Source organism: Gopherus evgoodei, chromosome 6 (genome assembly GCF_007399415.2).
Source record: "Gopherus evgoodei ecotype Sinaloan lineage chromosome 6, rGopEvg1_v1.p, whole genome shotgun sequence".
Lineage (NCBI taxonomy): Eukaryota > Metazoa > Chordata > Testudines > Testudinidae > Gopherus > Gopherus evgoodei.
Window position 1 is genome coordinate 17,344,127 of NC_044327.1, and position 21,159 is coordinate 17,365,285.

Sequence of the window (21,159 nt, forward strand, 5' to 3'; positions counted from 1 at the left end):
GTGGGCAAGTGGGGATTTCATAAGAGGCTTAAGAGAAGAAGGGCTCAAAGCATAAGAATAACTGGTCTAGGGGATCTGAATAGCTCATTACCGCATTAAGGACCAGGATAATTACATTTTGAGAGGGAAAAGTTCTAACACCACCCTAATGAAGAAGGTTCATTTCCCCCTACATATCCATAGTATTCCCTTAAATCTGATGAAAGGAGAAAAGTGGGTGGCAATGAACAAATCCTTCTGTGTTTGATTTCTGTGACCTGCAGGGTCCAGTCTTAGATGCTGATAACAAATCAGTTGCAGCTGGCTCACTTGATGGCTTGTGCTTTACAGAAATGTGTGACTCTCATATGAACCAATGCCAACAACCCATCCCCACCCCACACCTTTTGCCCAAGACTCCCTCTCCCAAATGGTTTCATTGCTGCCTTCTCAAGCAGGGTGTGGTAGCCTTATCCTCCTTCCTACTCTGTATGGGACTGAAGGCTCACTCTCTGGGTTCTTTAGAAAAGACACCACTCCTACTTTCCCCCATATTGTAGGCTTGCAAGGGGTGGCTGCCACTTAGAGACTACTCTTGCACCAAATCTTCCAGGATCTTGGAGGCAATGGACTCTGAACCCTTAAATGTTAATGCATCTGAGGAAGTGGGTATTCACCCACGAAAGCTCATGCTCCAAAACGTCTGTTAGTCTATAAGGTGCCACAGGATTCTTTGCTGCTTAAATGTTAATGGCAGTGATGAAACACCTCTTGCTGCAGCAGCTGTTGCTAGCTAAGATGCTCGGGATCTCTAATGTGTGCATTTGGTTTCTACAATACTCAAATGGATTCCTTAGCCACAGAAGTAGCCCTTGCTGCTCAGTGTAGGAGCCAGTTTCATAAGGAATGGGAGAGGACTCCTGAGGGACTTGGGGTTCCTTGCCATTTCCTGGTGACCCCCACCAAAAGCTAGAAGAGCTGATACCCTCCGTGAGGCCCTGTGCCCCTTCTCCAGAGTCCTTGAATGTGGGGAGGAGTAGGAGAGAAGTCCAAAGTTTTGCACAGCTCTAGAAATTAACCACTCAAAATATTATACTGTGTTTTCTGTCCTGGATTTGTTTCTGGAGATTTTTGCCCTAACCTTAGAGCTAACCTAGTGTGTGAAAGGGAAATGGGATTTTTTAGCTAAGGCCAGCATCCTTCTAGCAAATGTCTGTTTAAAATGACTCGTGTTGAAGGCTGATGGGGCTGTATTTTTGTTCTGAGATATGGTAGTGTCGGGCGTGCCCAAAGAGAATGGTATTCATCATGCCAGTGAAATAGCAAGTATGGCTCTCGACCTGGTGGCTGTGTGCAAGACATTTAGGATTCCGCACAAACCCAACACCCAGCTAAAGATACGAGCAGGAATCCACTCAGGTATGTGGCTATGCTGCCATCTGGCAAATGTTTGTAATAGCGTCTTGTTTATGTAAAGAGTGAGCTGAATTTTCAGCCACAGGCTGAGCATCCAATTTAACGTCCATAGCCCCAGGTAGATGCACTATCACCTTATCCTTAGAATCCAAGATCCTGTGACAAGGCAGTTCCTGCTGAATGGCAACTGTTGAGTTTCAAATGGCCCTCACCATCCCTCTGACATGGATGCTTTTGAAAAGAGTGCCCCACCAGCCAGACTGGGAGGAGCAGAACCCACTTGTGTCTCACAGAAGGAGAGAGAAAGCTGATGCTAATACAGGCCAGGAGTGGTAATTTTGTTGCCAATGCTAGTCCCAGTTACTTTGTTCGTGATCCCAAAAGAGTCTTTTCTCACTTCCTTGACTCAGACCCCACACTTATGCTTTATCTGCTTCCTGATCAGGGTCACCATCTGATTTTCCCACTCATCTGCATGCCTGGCTGGCAATATGGAGTCTGGATTAGACCAGCACACATGGTGCAATGCTCAGCACTGTGGAATGCGGCCCCAACAAGACTATTAGCCCTTGTTATTGCAACAACAGAGCAAACCCTTCTCAGTTTAAAGCAGAATGGGCTGACACCACAGAACCAAAGCTAAGATTCAGTAGAGATACCTCGGAATAGAAAGCTCCTCTCCTATTGTCAGCAATATATGAGCTGGGTTCCTGCTTTTGCTTTTCCAGGTGCTTAGTGTGTGCAGGGCCAGCCTAAGGTATTTTTTGTGGGGCCTAGTGTGAACAGTTCCTGTGAAGACTCTGTCATGGGTCCACTTACCACAGTGGTGACTCTTTACAGGGATTAGCTCTGCCAGCCAGTATGCCCTCTCTTGATGGTGTCTCTCTCGTTGTTGTCTCAGCCTGCAGATCCACCTCAATCCAAGTACCACAGTGTCCTCTTCATGACTCGGCCCTCTGGCCATGTCACCATCCATGATTCCCCTTTCTAGGGGGGAAGTATCTCTGTCACTAGTCCAGCCACTTCCCCATTGGCAAGTGGGGGGGTCCCAGGACCACCCACTACTCCAGGTCCCAGCCCAGGGACCTTGTCAATGGCAAACATGTGCCTCATCTCCTCAACCCCCCTTATGACTGCTATGCTTTCCTAAACCTCTTCCCAGGACCCCGGCACCTGCTCTGTCCTCACCTCAGAGACCTTCAGGTACTGCTCTGTCCAAGGTACTAGCACTCCTTCCTCTAGCTAGGAACACACTTTTTCCTCCTTGAGCTCCAGACAGTTACTCACTCTGCTCTGCTCTGTGACCCTTCTTATATAGGCCTGCTGGGCCTGGATTGGCTGCTTCTCACAGCCTCTCTTCTATTGGCCACTTCCTCACACAGCCTCCTTAGGTCTATTTTAACCCTTTACATGCCAGTTTTGGGCAGACACCCCATCACAGACTCATCTAGCTCTCTGCTCATCTATGACCAGGCCCTCCTCCCCAGGCCTTTCTGTGTACCCGCAGCAATTCCTGCCTGCCTGTGATCCCTCCATCCCAGCCCTCCCTGGCTTATAAAATGGAGGTGAAGCACAGCTTGTCAAATTCAAGGGATGATTAGGACAGTATCAGCATTTATACCTTGTCATGGTGCAATGCAACCAGACTGCACCACAAATGGGGAACTGGGGACACTGGACCAGAGCTATGTGTGATACTGGGCCCTGTGCAACCACTGAGGTTACATAAGCCTAAGGTCCATTCGGAATGTGAGTTAAAAACATCTCCCAGAATACTTGGCTTTCTTTCCTTCAATAGGGCCAGTTGTAGCTGGAGTTGTTGGAACCAAAATGCCCCGGTACTGCTTGTTTGGAGACACTGTCAACACGGCTTCCAGGATGGAGTCCACCAGTGAGGGTAAAGAAAAGCCAAATGCTGGGGCAACACTTAGCACATTTTAATGAGTTGTGGAGAAACAAAGGGCTGAGTTCTGAGTTCAGCCCTGGCTTAAGAGGGTGCAGCTCCCAGCCTCTGGAGGCTTTTGACTTGAAGGCTCAACTGTACAGCCAAGAGCCACACACAGAGGGGAACCTACATGCATGGCTTTCCCCTCTTGTAAAAAAGGGGACTCCACTGCCTTGTGGCAGCCTCCCCTCTTCCTCCAGGCCCAAGAGAGGGGTCTCAAAGGGTCCAGACCTCCTTGCAGGAGATGGGGCAGGCTGCAGTCTGGCCCTGGAGAGGCATAGCTTCCCTGCATTCAGTGGAGCTCATCGCAGAACGATAATATATTCTATGGCCCACCCTCCTCAGTGTAACTTCCCTTTAAATGGGGAGTCTAAGAGCCTGCTAGTGACTGCAGACAGTTTGACAGCCTGGCTCCATTGGAGCTGCACCCTCAGCCAGTGGAGGTGAGGGAAGTCTGTTGCATGGGGAAGCAAACCCTATCATCCAGCAGAATGATTAGGGAGAAATCTTCATGAGAAAATCTTCAGATAGAGTTCTTCTTTTTCAGCTCCTCCCAGGGATTGACAGAGTCCCGAGTTTGGTTAGCAAGTTTTATCTTTAGCTGAGCTGAGAATTAAAGGCTTAGGAGCTGAAATCTGATTTGATCCAAGCTCCAGGGGCCAGAAACAGCTGAATGACCCAAAACTGGGAGGGGGGGTAGACTTATATTTGTTCTCTAATCTGCAAGAGAAAGAAGGTTACATAATTTTGTTGAATGAGGTTACAATGCTTTTCAAATGTATTAAAACAGGGCAATTTTTCAATAGATTTTAAAGGGCTGTTCTGCTCTGAAAAATAACTCTCAAAATTGTCATGATGGGGTTTAATATGTCCATTGTGCCTTACTGAGTCCACATCAGATTTGCTCAGTTTACAATTTGAAAGTGTGTTTCCTCCCCAATCCTAACTGCTAGCCTTACAAACTCAACCCATGGATCTGAAAGTCAAGCTGGGTTCTTTCCTTTTCACTCATCATCACTAGTATGAAGACTCTGCAGAACAAATTGTGCCCTCAGTGACATCTGTTCACCCCCATTGTCTTCAACTCATGCTTTCAGTTATGTGTGCAACCTCATTAGCCTTCTGTCGATCTCTCAGTCTGCTCCCTTCCTCTTCTCCCTTTGCAGTCTCCTGGAGTGAAATCATTTGATACCATAGGCTCAGCTACCACTTTCATGCTGATGACTCCCAAATCTTTTCCTCTATTTCTCACATTTCATCTTCTCTTCAGTCATGTATCTCTGCCTATCTCTCACCTCTCCTTCTGTATGTTTTATCAGCACCTCTAACACTGTGTGCTAAGAAAAAACTTATTATCTTATAACCTTAATCCTCTCCTCTTTTCATGCTTCTTTCAGAATAGTCATCTGAGGATTTCAAATAGCTTTACACACTGTAGGTAACTAACCCGGAGGACCTCATAGTGATAGAAGTATTAACTTCCGTGAAATCCAGAATTTCCATCCTGTGTAAACATAACATTTGTTTTTGTCCCAAATCGGGATGAAATGTCAAAATATCAAAACTTTTTGTGGGGCAAATAGTTCAGAAAAGTTTTCATTTGGAAATTATGGAAACATTTGATTTCAACATTTTTCACTCTAAATGAAATGTTCTGAGATTTCTGAATCAGAATGCTGTGGAAAATTTTGATTTTAAGGAAACTATTTTTCTGTCAAAAAATCATTTCAGTGGAAAAATCCCTCCACCCCCAGCTCACGAATCATCCTCATTTTTACAAACAGGTAAATTAATTGTCTTGTCCCATGTCACACAGAGAATTAGTAGCAGAAGTGGGAATAGAACCCATGAGTCCTGATTCCCAGTCTCCTGCAATGGATGAGACAATAAGCATTTTGCATGAGTATAAATCCTTCCTTGGTTAAAGAAAAGATCATGTTGCCGGAATAATTCAGTAGAAATATTTATACAGTTACAGGAAATGGCACCTCCCTGCTCTTTCTATTTATTTATAGGCTTGGAGGCAGTGGGTGGGTGGAAATTTCTCTTAGCTTTAGTCTTTGTTCAAAAGTGAGCACACCGAGAAGGCAGTGGCTGTTCAGTGGCCACTGGCTAAAACTTCATATGGATTTCTTCCCTGTGAGATGAAAGGGTCACTTGTCAAGCAACTCCAGCCAGGCAGCTATAAAGAGCTGAAAAATAATATCGGATACAGGATGTGATATGAAGTGTTTGTTGACAGTCACGTATGTGTCCTGAGATGACTTACAAAGAGACCAAGGACCTTTCAGTTCATCTGTGAGCATTTCAAATAACACGGTAGTGACAGCCAAGCAATGAAAAGAGCTAGGTGTCATTCAATAATAATGACACAGCCTGGCGGGGCGGGCAGATGGAAGTTTAGTTGCTATTCGTTGCTGGCTATGTCTTCAGTGGATAAATGGTTACAATAATATGGCAATTCTCCCCCCTCCTCCAGCCCTTAAAATACAATGCAGTTCAAATACGTACCAGCTGTTGGAGCAGATTGGAGAGTACATATTAGTGTGTCGTGGGAATTTGCAAGTCAAGGTAAATATACGGCATTTGTGCTCAGCTTTTCAGAGGGGGAAAGTGTGAACTGTCTTCTGGAATGCTGTTGTATTAACCCTTCATACCTTCCTCGCTCAGAGAAGGGCTTTACTGAGTCTGAGTGGTGCCTCCTGCTGAAGAGGCCTGGATGGAGTTCAATGGAAGGATCACTTGGCAGAGTTTGCTCCAGGGTGACATAAATTGCTCCCAGGACAAGCCAGCTCTGGGAGCGAGGGCCCAAACATGGGATCCACACTCAGATTCATGGCTTGGCAAGCCGCAGTGCCTGCTTGCTTCAAATCAAACAGGAGACTTGAAAATAGCAATAAACAATAAATGAACACAAACTTTGTGTTTGGAATCTATCAATCCTAACGGACCCCATTTGGGGAAGTAATTTCATTCTCGATAGGATTTTCTCTTTGTGGTGAAAATGGACCTTGAATAATCGCAACATTTGGGAGGAATCTCAAGCCAGATCCAAAAATGAACGTTGCAGGCAGCTTCTCTCGCTCTGGAAGGGGCTGATAGAAAATGCTTGGCCCTGGACTTTGAAGGGTGTGAAATCTAGAACCCATTGTTTTCATTTTGGGTCCATATCTGTCTGGCTAATTATCCTGCCATGTGAAGCATGCAGGTAAATGTCAAAGTGTACCATAGTTTTGCTTTGCAAAACCAATTCATTTCCATGTCCTCGCTCTGAAACAGTCCCATGCTTATCTGCACCACATGGACAATTGAATCCTGGGACCAAGTTACCACACAATTTCCCACTGACCCAATGACAACATAATTACAGTTTGTACTGCAAGTAGGACCTAACCATGTTGTAACCATGTCTCACAACCAGACTAAAGGTCTGGCCTGGCCTCAGGACTTTAGCTAAGGCTTTGAGCTCAGTAATGAGATATGGTAAAAACACAAGTAGATCCAACCTACACTACAGATTGTCATTGTCTTGTAAGTGGATGAGAAGAAAAGACTGTGATAATAGCGTCCCCTGATTCATTTGTATTTTTAGTGTTGACAGACCCATAATTAAAATTAGTGAAACTTTCTCAGAGACTAAGTGTTTTTTCCATCATTAATAGACACAGTAGTAATGGCTAGAGCACTGGACTGGGACTCAGGTGATCTGAGTTCTATTTCTAGCTCTGCCACAGGCCCACTGGGGGATCTTGGCAAATAATTTTTGTCTCTCCAGGCCTCAGTTTCCCTTTATATACAATGGGGTAATGATACTGACCTCCTTTATAAAGCACGTTGAGATCTACTAATGAAAAGCACTATATAAGAGCTAGGTGATATTATTATTACACATTGACTTATTTTCCTCCGTAGGGGAAAGGAGACATGGTGACATACTGGCTGGAAGGAAAGCAGAATATTGCCATCCAGAAGAGAGCACCCATCACTACCACAACCTCTCAAGACCCTGATGGAACTACTTTTAGTTTGATTCCAGGAGTCTTGCCCAACGATCCTCTCTCCAGCCCAGCTTAAAGGGCATGGGTAGATGTTTAGTTGTTCCAGTTTCTCCTTGTTTTCAGTCTTTTAGATCTACCTGGCAAACTTCTCATGTGATCCAGGAGGGCCTGGGATATTTGAAAGCTTCCATTGCCATGCCACACCTAGAGGCAAAGCAAGAAAATAGATGCTGCTCCCCCACAGCCTTTCCGGATATACAGTCATTAATCAAAGCTTTCTCCCTTAGTCTGACGGGAACAAAAATAAAGAGGTAAAACAAATCACTGGCGATGACAAATGTGTGGATAATTAAGGAATTAAATGGATTCTTCTGAGCCATCAGCTATCCAGAGACAGGGATCAGACCTATACAGCTGTTGCTTGGTTTTGGGGGGGAAAGCCCTGCAAACAGCCCCCATTATCAGACTTGGCACAAGCAGCAGGCTGGAGATGCCAGCATGTTAACTCATCTCGTGGTGAGAAGGAGAACAGGGAGGCCGTGCTATTTAGTGCCAGGGTGGTGATAAGCCTCATGGGATTAATTTGTTTGATGTTTTGAAAGGAGGAATTGAAATGTGGACTTTGCTAGAACTGAAGGCCAGGTAGAGTAGGAGAGAACAATCTGGCCTAGTGGATAAAGCATTGGACTAAAAGAACTAAGGGTGTCTGGCTTCTGTCGATAGCCATTGGCATGACTTTGTGTAAGTCAGTTCACCTGTCTGTGCCTCGGTTTCCCATCTGTAAAGCATGGATGATACTAACCACCTTTGTGAAGTGCTTTGAGATCTAGGGATAAAAAAAGCTGCGGATTATTAAATAGGAGAAAGAATGTGTAAACAGTTCATGGCTGAGGCTGCTTCAGGAGCTCTCTGGAATGCTGGTCTGATACTCCTGGATCAAAATTCACACCCCGAGCAACATAGTTATACCGACCTAACCCCCGGTGTAGACTGTGCTATGTTGACAGGAGGGCATCTCCCATCAGACACAGATACCACCTCTTGGGGAGGTGGAGTACATAAGCTGATGGGAGAAGCTTTCCCGTTGTCGTAGGTTGTGTCTTCACTAAGCTCTACAGAGGCACAGCTGCGTCACTGCAGAGCTGTAAGTGTAGCAAGCCCTCTCTATAAATCTCCATGTTTGCTGATGGAGATGGGTTTACACAAGTGGCTTCTCATACCAACTCTGTCAGAGGTTATTTTCTCTGAATGCGAAGTAAGCTGTACAATGTGTGCTGTATGCTGTATGGGACTCTGCCGTTTTTCTTTTTTCCAGACTACAGATTTATTTTAAATGGCAGCAGATTTTTTCTCGGTCAGGGCTACTCTATCTTAGAAATGTTTCACTGGCTTAACTAAATTTATTCCAAATCAGTCTGGATACACCAATGCAAAACCCTAAAGTAAGTGTACTTAAACCAGTATAAATCAATTTAAATTAACTGGGTAATTTACTGACTCATACCCCATGTAATTAGCATATTTTTATATTAAATATATACTGTGTGATCACTGAGATTAAAATTTAAAGGTATTGCTGATACTGAAATTTCTTATTTAATTGGAAAGCACACACAATAGTAATAGCAACTGACTTTATTGAGTGAGATTACAATATATAGTCTGACAATTCTTTTTTTAAAGTATATTTTTCCATTTATCTAAACTTGAAATGTTAAATTTGCATACGTTCCAAAATTTATAATATAACCACTAATAAGCTCAAACTCCAACTCAACCACAGCATTGTAACATGCTTTAACACATTGAGTCCTGCTGCTGTTCAGCCAAAACCCCATTGATCTGAATACCATGTATGTTCCTGAAACACTTCGATCTACACCACTGCATCATGCATTATATATTTGGCATTACACTTTCACCGAATTAACATGTTAAAAATTGGTATTAGAAATTATAGAAAGGAACAGATCACAGGCCGTTTTCGAAATGTGAATTTGTTACCGTTCACTCTATCTAGTGCATATTTATTTGTAGAAAAGTTGCACTTGTTACTCATCTATGTTATACTAATGTAGACTGCTAGGATTAAAGGACATTATCATGAACATTTTCTGAGTCCAGGTTATTCTAAATAGAAGTCAGTTGTATGATCATTTGAGTTTGTACAGTGTTTGTGTGACAGTGCTTAGGAAAATTGTTGGACTGACAGCTGTAGCTATTGAGGACTTATCTTTGGGTTTGGTCCAAAGCCTAATGAAGTTAATGGGAAGACGCCTGGTGACTTCAGGGGGCTTTGGTTTGGGCCGTTTACTTGCAGAAGAAGATGATCATGGACAACACCACTGTAAGCATCCCTCTGTTGCTTTGTCAATAGCTCTCACCCCTATCTTGGACTGACCACCTCTGCAGTGATAGTTTTCCATAGCTCATTGAACGTCTGGTCAGACTTCTAGAAAGGCTTTGATTAGTGTCAGTTGTGCTGATGGCATCTTGATTAGTGTCATTTATGCAAATGGTTCTTGTGATGTGGGTATTTGTCTACTGGGAAATGGATGTACTGTGCCATGTGAAATACAAGTTGCAGTGTTCTCAGATGATTTGGCAGGTACTCGGGATTTACAGACATACCTAGATAACAATGTTTAATGCATTTGGCCAAAACTGCATCGCCACCTATCTCCCCTCACCTCCAAAAGGGTCTGTTTTATTATCATGACTGATCGGTCTCAAACCCACATTCACAGAGTTCATGGAAACAACCACACTCCAACCCTCCCCCTGATAGCCTGCTAACAATGACTTACCTGGGACCCATGAAGCCTCACCCCAATGTAAGGCTCTTCCCCGAGGCCCAGTTAGTGGCATCCCGGGACAGTTGATTGGCTCTACTTAAACCAGCAGCTGTCTGAACAACTGGGCTCGCCTCACCCCACACTTCCTGCTCTTTCTGCTTGATTTCCTGCCATCCAGACCTGGCTTGACTTGTGGTTCCTGACCTCCAGTTCGTTGCCTGTCTCTGACCCCCTGATAGCCTGAGCTGCCCTGTCTCCAGTTCCTGACGCATGGTTCTGATCTCCAGTTTCTCTCTTGCTTTTGATCTTCCGATATCCTGACTCTTGACTCCTGTCTCATGACTGCGGACTCTGCCTCTGACTACTAGGTCTGGCTGCCCATGACTCTGCAGTGACATTCAATGTTATATGAGCCCCACATTTGTATTGGAAGTTACAAAAGTCCTACAGGGTGCTGAGCAATTAATGGAGCTGCTGAGCCCTCAAGCCAATTAAAAATGAATTAGGTAGTAGCATGATGCCTTATGGGATCTATCATGCTTTGGGCTGGTTGAAAATGTTACATTCAGCATTTTACAAAGTTGCTGAAAATCATACTGTGAACTCATAGGGCCCCAATCCTGCAAACGCTTATAAACTTGGATAGATTCACAAACACACGAAGTAGTTCTATTTAGGATTGGTTGTAGCAATGACAATTTTCCACACACAAACATTAAACAAAAAGAAAAGTTTTTGTATTGCTTAAAAAGTCACTTTTTCATTGCACACCACACAAACCTAGCTCTATGTCCATTGAATTAAATGGGACTGTACACATGTGTAGTTACTGCAAGAAAAACTCCAGGTAATTCTATTATATCTTTAACCAAACAGATAACCCAAATAACATCTTCTGTGGAAGATGATTCACACCACCAGGAAGTATAGCCATAGGGCTTGATCTGGCTCCCACTGAAGTCAATAGCTAATATCCCACTGACTGTAGTGGTACAGCAGGGCTGATGAGAGCGGGACAAGGGGAGGACAATTGTACCAGGCCCCAAGTTCAGGGAGGTCCTCAAAACATCTGTAACTGAGGGGAAATGGGAGAGGTGGGGCCCTAGTGAACGTGATGTTCCAGGGCCCCAAATTTCTCTCGAAGGCCCTCAGTCCAGGGTGACCAATCAGAACTCAAATTACCAACCAAGTGCCCTGATATGAGACTCTGTAAATCTCTGAAGAGCTAAGTGCTCTCCTATGATACGGATCTGTGAACAAACAGCTTGTGCAGAAGTTTTTGTGTAGAAAGGGGACACAATAGATGTTACACTTATATAGGTCGGTGATATTTTCCTCCTCTCTTTAAAATGTCTATTCCATGTTTAAATTTGAAAGTAGATGGATACTGAGCATTTCCAGTGATAGGACCTGATCCTGAGAAGTGTGGAGTACCCCCTGCAAGGTGCTGAGCACCCTCAATACTCTCTCCCAAATGGGAGGTGAAGGTGCTCCATTGTTACTGGGGGCTCTCAGCCCATCACAGGATTGGGCCCTCAGTGTCTGCAGTCATAGGAAAACAGCACATGTGGACAACAAAAATACCACTCTGTTTTTATGAAGTGTTGATTTTATGTGTATATACATATATTCTGATTACTATTTATTACAATTTCATCTCAATACAGGCTATGTACAGGTAACGATGCACACAGGCATTGGAAATAAATAACATGATACAAAGGAGAAAAAGAATTACAAAATTATGTAATATTTAACTAAAGTGTCTGAATGCTGAAGAGTGGATGGAACAGTCAAATTATAAAATAATCACCAATGTTATAATTTTATTGGTAAGTCAATTTTCCAGGTTTAGAAGTTCCCAGAGTTTATTCAGTCAAACTTAACATTGGGAAAACTTTCTTTCTTTCTTCAAACAGAGCACCTAGCTTTTACTGAAGACTTGATAGCAACTACCTAACATTTAAATGTCATGTTGATATTTTCTATAAAACCAAAGATTAGCTCCTGGGATATGTAGGTAGACCTAGCCTAGAGTGCCTCCCTAACAGATCTGCAGGTCTCCAAATAAGGAGAATGAAGCAGCTGCTCCAAAGGAAGGGACCCAATGTCAAGAGCCTTCCAGCCATTCTGGGAAACTTTACAGAGCCAGACTGAACCTGACTATGCAGCACAAGTCTGATCCTGGTCTCATACAATTCCATGGTAATACTCCCATTGGCTTCAGCCATGCAGGACGGATTCCCATTTCTGTGTGGATAACTCCTGAGACAGGAGTCAGTGGGCTTTCTATACATGGATAGCCAGAAGGTCAGACCTGTGGTGCTACGCAGATCACTCCCTCTCTCCCTCTCCAATAACTTCCTGATCCTAGCCAAGTACTTTTACCTTTCTTCTCCCTGAGCAACTGGCCCATACTGACAGGCCTGGCATGAGCTTTGATCCCTAGGTTTAAAACAAATATTCAAAAGCACTTTTCCTTCTCAGATTATAAATCAGTCTTTTTCACATTCAAAACAGCTGTGTGAGTTTGGTGTTTGTAGAAGCTGTTGGCTTGGAAGCCCTGAGCAGCAAAGTCCTTTGTAAAGTCACAAAACTCCAGTAGAAGGACTATCAGTGCAGGCTGCTTCATAAGTGTATTAAGGGGTTGGTTCGGGGTTTTATTTTTTTTACAGATTATTACATTTTGACACTGAATTAAAACACAGGATGCCATTTACTGTATTTATGTGTTCTGAAAAACAAAATACCTTCATCCCTGAATTTTAAAAAGAATTTTGTTTCTTGTGTGTTATTGCAACAGGTGCTTCATGTTGGCTTATAGACTGATCCCAAGAGGTGCTGAGAACCCCCAATTTCAGTTTACTTAAAATAGGAGTAAGGAAGAGGCACACTCTCTGTGGATCAGACGCATATTTACATTCAATCTGTGATGGATTAACCCTTTCTGTCACCCTGGGACTAGATGAAAAATGGAGCCTGCCCCAGCCAATTCCACCTAAGGGTGAGAAGAGAGGCCTTGCCAGGACCCAGAAAAGCATACAGATGATGCTGAATCTGGCAAAGAGATAGAACTTATACAGAAAAGTCCACTGACTGGAGTGGAACACAATGAAATTGACACAATGAAAATAGAAAAATGATGAAGTTATATATCCCTTTCTCTCACTTAGTGGATGGATGTTGCCCCTTATTTATGCTGGCTCCAGGTTTTGGCCAACCTGTACAGTACATTAAAGGCCAGATTTTCAAAGAGCTCAGTTCCCATACAGGCCCCTAAATCAAGTGGCCAGATTTCCCAAAACCTTGAGCAGCTCCCAGTGTTTTCAATGGGGCAGTGTGGGGATTGGTTTTCAGGGGAACTGCTGGGCGCTAAGCACTTTAGAAAATCTTGAGTGAAATCTTGGCCCCATTGAAGAAAACAGGAGTCTTGCCACTGGCTTTAGTGAGGCCAGTATTTCATCACTGGTTATAACAGTACAGTCCTCCAGCCTTTAAATTCCACATGTCCTGCAGGAGATATTCTGCCTGACAAGGTGTATGCTGTTGAATAACGTTTGAATTCCTACAAGGAGATTCTCCTTTCCTAAATGACAGTGGGATTTTAAAGCACCAGGCATGTTGAGATGAATTCTGGATGTGAATTTAAACTTCCCCAAATCTTGCATAAAGATCTGTGAGCGCATCTGACTGCAGAATCAGGTCAATACCCAGGTCAAGCATCAGAGCTTGCTTCTCAGTGTGTTACCTTCCGTGCTTTTAAAAACAAAAGGAGCTAGAATCCACTTGGCTATTAAAGGAAATGTAGTTCTGTCTCCTCTGTATTCTAAGGGGCTGACAGACTCAGGGTAACCTCAGGCATCACTAGAAAAAACATCGCCTCTGAATATCATAAATAAATCCTGGACTGGATTTTTGCACTCGTTGAAAATGGATGGAGAATGCAAGAGCCTCTGGGTCTCATAATCCCATGGGAAAGACAAGTAACAAATATCAACACAACATATACCTGTCCCCATGTACAGCGTCTGCAAATTAGAATCAGATTAAAAATATGAGGCATGCGGTGAAAGCCCCACACAGGGAGTTGAAACAATACTTTCTAAAAAAATATCCTATTACGTTTGATAGAAAACACTTCTTTTAATAGCACTGATGTTAGCAACTTGCAGAAACCCTTTACAGCTGGGAGGACAAAGCTGGATCATTTCAGACCAATGGTTTCTATCAACACAATGTTTCTGAAGCTTAGTAACAAGGTGTGGAGGCAACTTCAATGATTACTGAAGGTGCTCAACCCTAACAAATGGTGCTCAGTACCCCATAAAGTCCGGCCCCTGATGAGGCATGGTTCTGACCATTTTGAAAATGAGACCTAAAGTGACTTAATTACCAATCATCATTTATCTATTTATTTTGATTGTTAGTTATTATTAGTGAATAAAATGTCCATAGGAACATTGCTGTGAACAATGCTTCACACACGGAAAATACAAAGCCCACTCCAAAGAGTGACACCCTCAACCAGAGTGAGGATTTTAAATCACCATCTCAACTAGGCTGATGATGTAGGGACAAATTCTGCCACCCTGACATTGAGTAGTCCCTTATTCTATGAGTAGTCAGCTAGAAATCAATGGAACTGTTCACAAACTAAGGTGCCCATTCAACATGAGTAAGAGTGTCAAAAACTGGCCCTTAATGTAAGAAGCCAAAGTAGACTGCTCAAAACAAAGGCAAGGGATGAGGGAAGGAGAAGAAATGACATTAACAAACAAACACAAAAATCACAAGGGGAAAGGGAAAAGTGCCATTGGGACAATATAATATTTCTATAAAACTCAGATCAGTTGTATAGACCCAGTCCTGAGCAGGACTCAGCACTGTCGCCACTGATGTAAACTAGGAGTGGAGGGCACTCAGCACTTGTTAGGGCAGGCCACACGTGTTTTTGTTTCCTTTGTTTGCTTTCTAGACAATGATGAGGTGAAGATACAATTACACTTGAGCAGAGACTAGAAAAGTAATAGAGGATTATGGCTGCTGATTTCCTGGTTTTCTGTTAAAGAAACTGCATGGTGTTTTGTAATGTAATCTGTGTGGATAAAAATGCTACAAACAAAATAAAATAATGCAACACTTCAAACTATATAATGAACATAATTGATCTGTGCATCACCTTTGCATTACTTCAGAAAAAAAATACCCATCAGTGCAGACGTTACAATAAATGCTACAAACAAAATTATATTTTATAAATCTTAGAAATCTGTCTTAAGTGCTTTATCACCTGATCTCTACAAAGACAATTTAATATCCTGATCTTGCACCACTGAATCAATGAAAGTTTTGCTGTTGACATCAGTAGATGCAGGATTAAGCTCTAAGAGATGAAGAACATTACAGTTACGTTCACTGCTTTGAGACTTAAGAAATCAAGGATGAAGTGAAATTTTAACCCAGGGACTGTGGGTGTTTTATTGAGCTGGCAATGACATAAAGAGACACCTCCAAGTCATTAGTTTGAATCACACCCAGATTTGTAATGACCATGCGTAAAACTCAGCCCTGAGATGAACAGGAACAACTCCATTAAAATCAATGGAATTGCTCCTCAGTCCACCAAAATCAAGGCTGATCATACAGGCTGTAACCATAACATGACTGCTTGGGAGATAAATGTCTAGGTTTAAAATATACTCACCAACAAGAGAGGCCAAGAACTGAATGGCCAGAGAGATTAAACAACTCTTTGGTTTAAGAGAGACAGTGTAGATCAGGGAGGGAGGCGCACTGACAGTTTTGCTGCTGCCTATGCTCTGATTGTCTTGTGTGTAAACAGAGGGCTTTAATCTCCAGGATTATCAATTTGGTACTTTTCATGGACACTAAGGGCTTGAACCAAAGCTCACCAAAATCAGTGGAAAGGGTCACAGTCAATCCAATGGCTTCTGGATCAGACGCTAGAGACACTTTTTTTTTAAAAATGGTCTGATTCATCCCTGATTTCACTCTATTCCATTAATTGAGGGTAATACTGAACATGGGAAAAGGAAAGATTCTCAAGCAGAGAGATTTCAGAGAAGGTTTGTCCATACTCCTCTGATTTCAAATTCCTGTTTGTGCTTATGTTAAATTACCTATAAACACTCTTTAAACTTAGCATCTAAAATTCTGGACCCATTGTCTTCAATGGAGCCAGGATTCCATCCATAATAGTCACTATTTGTAACATTAATTTTTTTTTTAAATTGTGCGTAACTTTCGCTGCCATAAAAATCTGCTTTCATTAATAAAAAAGCAAAACCCTAAGGTCTAAGAGTAAGAATGGAATACAGCGCATGACTCGCTGTTGCTTGATTGCATATTATATCTTTGTCATGTCATTTGCCACTAGAATTTATTGCCTAGCCTTATGAAAGACCTTTCTACTACGGTTTCAAATGTTTGGTTTGGCAGACAGCATTTAAACCTAAGCGAAAAAATCGTTCAACTTCTTCTTCATATCTATTTGCAGAACTGTCCTAATCTGGGATCTGCATGGGACACTTATTTGCTACCAAATACAATGCAAGGGGGTGTTTACATTGTAGTCTCTACAGTTCAGGACTCAAGTTATCTGAGAGGTTGCCTTTCTGCTGATGGGCCTGATCTCAAGTGGTGCTAAGTATCTCTTGCACTATAGTCAACAGCCTCAACTCCCACCAATGGGAGCTGAAGGCACACAGAAAGCCTTATTCTGCACCATGAGAGTCCGCTGGATTTTAGCTATTGACAAAAATCGGAGCAGGATCTGGCTTTCAGCACCATCCAGGAGGTGCTCAGCACCTTGCAGGATCAGGCCCTATATTCTGTTATGGGGATTAAGATCTCTTGAGCTATTCTTGGAGACAATCCCTGGGGTGTCTTTGTCCAGGGCTGGAAGCTGAACATTTTCAGTTAAGGGTCTCTCTCTGTGGGACTCATTTACGCTGACAAAAGCTCAAGTTTTGCAAATAAAAGTCCCTAACTACACACCACAGCAGCAAGACCTATGGTGTATTAATATGAACTGGTTGTCCCTGACTGAGACTAAACTGCATTTGTTTTATTTGTCTGAATAGCACCCTGATGCCACAGCAATGGGCACTGTGTGAAAAATCAGTACAAAAATGCATAAATAAAAGAAACAATGTTACATTTAGCGCACCAGAGAGAAGCAGAGAAAGCCCATGCTTGGAAATCTTCCCAAAGCTCCCTTTGGCAATGTCCTTTGAGCTGACTGTCTGTAACAATTTGAGAGCAGTTTCCAAATGGATGGACCCTCGGGATGCCTGAGGTTTCTTTTATTTTCCAAATAATTGCACAGACATAATGAGGAGTTGTTCAGCTTTCAATCTCTCAGTGGAAAATTCCAGAGCAGTTCCTGCAGAATATTCCCAGGCTCCTGTTAGCCAGAGGAGACTTCTTTTTACACTGGTAGTTCAATAAGTCTGTCTGATACAAATTATGGTTTATTAAAATAATGAAAGCAAGAACTGTTATTAAAACTTCCAGCATGGAGAGACTTTTCAGAGCTGTGCTGAGCATTTTGTTGTGGAAATCAAGGCTTTGTCTGTGAATGGCTAACAAATTATTTTATGCTTTAGCAAACATTTTTTCTAATAGTTTAACCCTTAGATAGGCTGTATAGATTACATATATATTATATTGTATCTATACTATCTCATATGGTAATATACTTCTTAGATTCTGTGTAATCTGTAGTACATTTATGTAAATTGTATTATATATGTGTGTGCAGTTTGCAGGCTATGAAGGGTTAACCACCATGCTTTCGTATCACTCAGGTCATGGTTCCAGTATTATGCATCCGTGATCAGTGAACTCGTTAGCAAAACATATAGCATGGCTGTGGAAAAATCATGCCAACCATATTTCCCTAGTCTCCCCCATCTTAAAAATGGCTTTCATAATATTGAATAAAATATCATTATTCAAGATCCATGGATAAACATCTGGAGTTTTTGAAGAGGTATGTGAAGATGACACTTCTCTAAGAGCCTGATCCAGCTTCTGTTACAGCCAATAAGAGTCTGTTGACTTCAGTGGGAGTTGGATCAGGCCCTAAATCTCCAAGTAATAATATATATATATATATATTTTTTTTTTTCTCCCAAATCCAGGGACCCCTGCTGCTAAATCTCTGCAATGATTTTATCAATATCTTGTTATAAAGTATAGCTGTAAGTGCCAAACATATTAGAAAGACTTTGGTAGATTAATTAACAACTAAGAATGAAGCAAAATAGTCAAACACTTGTACTTTTGATATGATTGCTGATAGATTTGCCTTCAAAAATTCTCTCTATCCTAGTCCCCTTCCTTGACTCAGGAGGCTGGCAGGGTAATAGCCTACAACGTTGTTCTTTGATTTCCTAAAACAAGGTCATGTAAAATCTAATAAGAGCAGAAAACTGAAGTCAGACTTTGATTCCCTGATTTTGCCTGCCTGAGTACTAAGACTGATTGAACTGAAAAGCTTTTCTAACAGCTTAACATCAGGCAACCAACTAATTCAACTGCACATTGACTTCTATCAATTCCTTCAGAAATAAAGGAAGTGACACTATTCCTAAGATCCACTCATTCAAATTGCATGTTATTTTACACAGCGAGCTCCAGACTTTTGACTCTTGTCTTGATTTTAGCTGACAGTCAATGCCTTCATCTTGCCAACTTGTCTAGGAGCTCGGGTCTTGGGAGCCAGGGTGTCTGAACAAAATATTCAGCACTGATATTTTTAAAAATAATTAAAATTGATTTTCACAAAGAAGGAGTTCTTAGCCTTAAACATGCTTATTTACTTACAGAAAGTATTTCAGGCACAAAAGGTTTGAGCATCAGTCACATACCAGGTTAAATTTCTAATAGTATGAGGAGTGTTCCATGCAGTGCAATCAGCTACTTTCCCCTATTAAGAGCTGAAAGACGTAGAGTCTGTAAAAATACATAGAGATATAGAAAGTGTGCATCATTCAAACTATAGTTTCATGGTCCGGGCTGACTCCAGTAGGGTTTATATAACAACAATATCTGTCGTAAGGGCTATTCTCCTTGTAGGAACAGACAATTATACTGTCTTTTGGAGCCACAAAAATGTTGTCCTCTGTGTCAGGGCAGGCAGCACTGTCCCAGGGAGGGAAATTTTTCTTCTCCAAGGCACTGTAAATGGGACCCTCTCCCACGAGCACGTTCCCTGGCATCTCTGGGTAGCAGGTCTCCAGGTATCTCAGCATCTCGTCCTGGTCCACCCTTTTGATCAGGCTTTTGCATTCTCCCGTGGTGGTGGTGGTTGTGGTGGTGGTGCAGATGGACACAGAGTCCTCTCCCTTCAGCACTTTCCTGTCCTTCAGGTATGCTTTCTTGGCTAGCTCATCGCAGCTGCCTTTGCCCGATTCCAGATCCGAGGGCGTTCTCAGCAGCTCCACCACTTCCTTGTCTTTTGCCTTTTTGCAGCAGGGACGCTTGTTGTCAGGCCATTTGGTGCAGCCATCTGTTTTCCTCGTTAATGCAATGGCAGCTATGCCCGGCAAGCAAATAGCAGGTCCTATTGCCAGGAGGGGGATGTCTCCTAGGGTCTCCCCTTTCATCCCAGAAACGGTAAACATGAAGCCAAAAACAAGGAAGACGCTGACCAAAGCCACCACTAGTCCCGTCCTAGGATTAATGTCGTCTGGTCTCATGGCTCCTCACACCATGCAGATCATCAGACCGCTCTCCTTCAAAGGCAGTGCAAAGCCGAGGAGGCTTATGAGCCTGCCTTGTAGAGCTTTCCTCTGGAGGGATTTGCTGCAATAAACACACAATAAAAAGTTTCCATAAATCAAAAGCAGATCCTGTTTCTCTTGCCACAGTCTTCCAGGGAGAAATGGGTCAATAGGGAAATCCCTTGCAGGCCCCCTAAAAATATCCCAGCGCTTCTGCCAGCCAGAGCAGGCTTCCCCGGAGTGAGGATGCTGCACCAGGCTAAAAGGGCTTGTTGTAATCTTACACGGACAGCCCCGAGGGCCTCTGAGGCTCTTTTTTGGATCCTAGGCCAGATCAGCTAAGAGGAGATGCATTAAGAGCAATTGTAGTGCATACAAAACCGAAGCAGTGAGTTATAGGGCATATGTGCGTGCATGTCAGAGACAGAGGGGGATGGACTTAGATCCTGGAAAGAGACAGAGACTCCAGGCTTCTAGTGTTACAGCAGATGAAAGAAAAGTCCAGGAACGGGCTAAGGACTGGGAGAAATGGGTCAGGGAATAGAAATGTCCCAGGGGCTTCCATCACATGGGTATGGGAGGATGCTTACTAGCCCCTCAGGGGAGTTCAAAAGTCAGCTGAGTTGTGCTGAAGTGAGCAGGTGCTCATCGGCGAGGAAAACACTGTGAATGCCTCCCAGAGCTTTGCTTTTCCAAAGGGGGGAGTGGGGCTGTCTGCTGGTGCCACGATCCCGTTGCAAGAGAGAGTGATCGCCGCCCTTTCTGAGCCACCACACTCACAATGGGGCAGGGGCAGCAGATGGGCATGACCTTCGCAGGCTGCTAGCTGTGCGGAACCCTGGGCATCTTGAGTTCGTGCACCTGTGTCCCTGCAAATTCCCACCAGGGGTATGTGTGTGTGTGTGTGTGTCCCTGCAAATTCCCACCAGGTGTGTGTGTGTGTGTGTGTCCCTGAAAATTCCCACGTGGGGAGGAGGGGTGTCCCTGAAAATTCCTACTAGAGGGGTGTGTGTGTGTGTCCCTGTCCCTGCAAATTCCCACTAGGGTGTGTGTGTGTGTCCCTGCAAATTCCCAAGGGAGGGGGGTATTCCTGCAAATTCTCACTAGAGTCTGCGAATTCTGCTTGAGTATGATCCCTCAGCCTGTTTCTTTAAGTGCAGCTCAGATCCGAGATCCCCCCCCCCCAGCTGGTTAGTTTTCAAACCGACGAGCAGGAGCCAAGGGGTCGCTCAGCTGCACCCCGCGTGTCCCCCTCGGCCCCAGCAGAGGTGAGGTGC

At 43.3% G+C, this 21,159-nt stretch overlaps 2 protein-coding genes across 2 annotated transcripts in view; one reads left to right on the forward strand and one right to left on the reverse strand.

The window, feature by feature from the left end:
• The window catches only part of LOC115653499 (atrial natriuretic peptide receptor 2-like), a 40,095-nt gene extending 32,681 nt beyond the window's left edge, over positions 1 to 7,414 (forward strand). Inside the window, exons 20-23 of the mRNA XM_030566862.1 lie at positions 1,246 to 1,398; positions 3,194 to 3,292; positions 5,820 to 5,911; positions 7,253 to 7,414. Coding sequence (XP_030422722.1) covers positions 1,246 to 1,398; positions 3,194 to 3,292; positions 5,820 to 5,911; positions 7,253 to 7,414 — 506 coding nt within the window. The remainder of the gene's footprint in view (positions 1 to 1,245; positions 1,399 to 3,193; positions 3,293 to 5,819; positions 5,912 to 7,252) is intronic.
• Positions 7,415 to 19,079: 11,665 nt separating this feature from the next.
• Positions 19,080 to 19,858, reverse strand: TMEM215 (transmembrane protein 215). Its single transcript, XM_030568046.1, has one exon. It carries the CDS (start codon positions 19,856 to 19,858, stop codon positions 19,151 to 19,153), a length of 708 nt encoding a protein of 235 aa, XP_030423906.1. The 3' UTR covers positions 19,080 to 19,150.
• Between the last annotated feature and the right edge of the window lie 1,301 nt (positions 19,859 to 21,159).

Bases quoted from the DNA above. Each gene is read 5' to 3' on its own strand.
- TMEM215 (XM_030568046.1), bottom strand. From the start codon at position 19,858: ATGAGACCAGACGACATTAATCCTAGGACGGGACTAGTGGTGGCTTTG.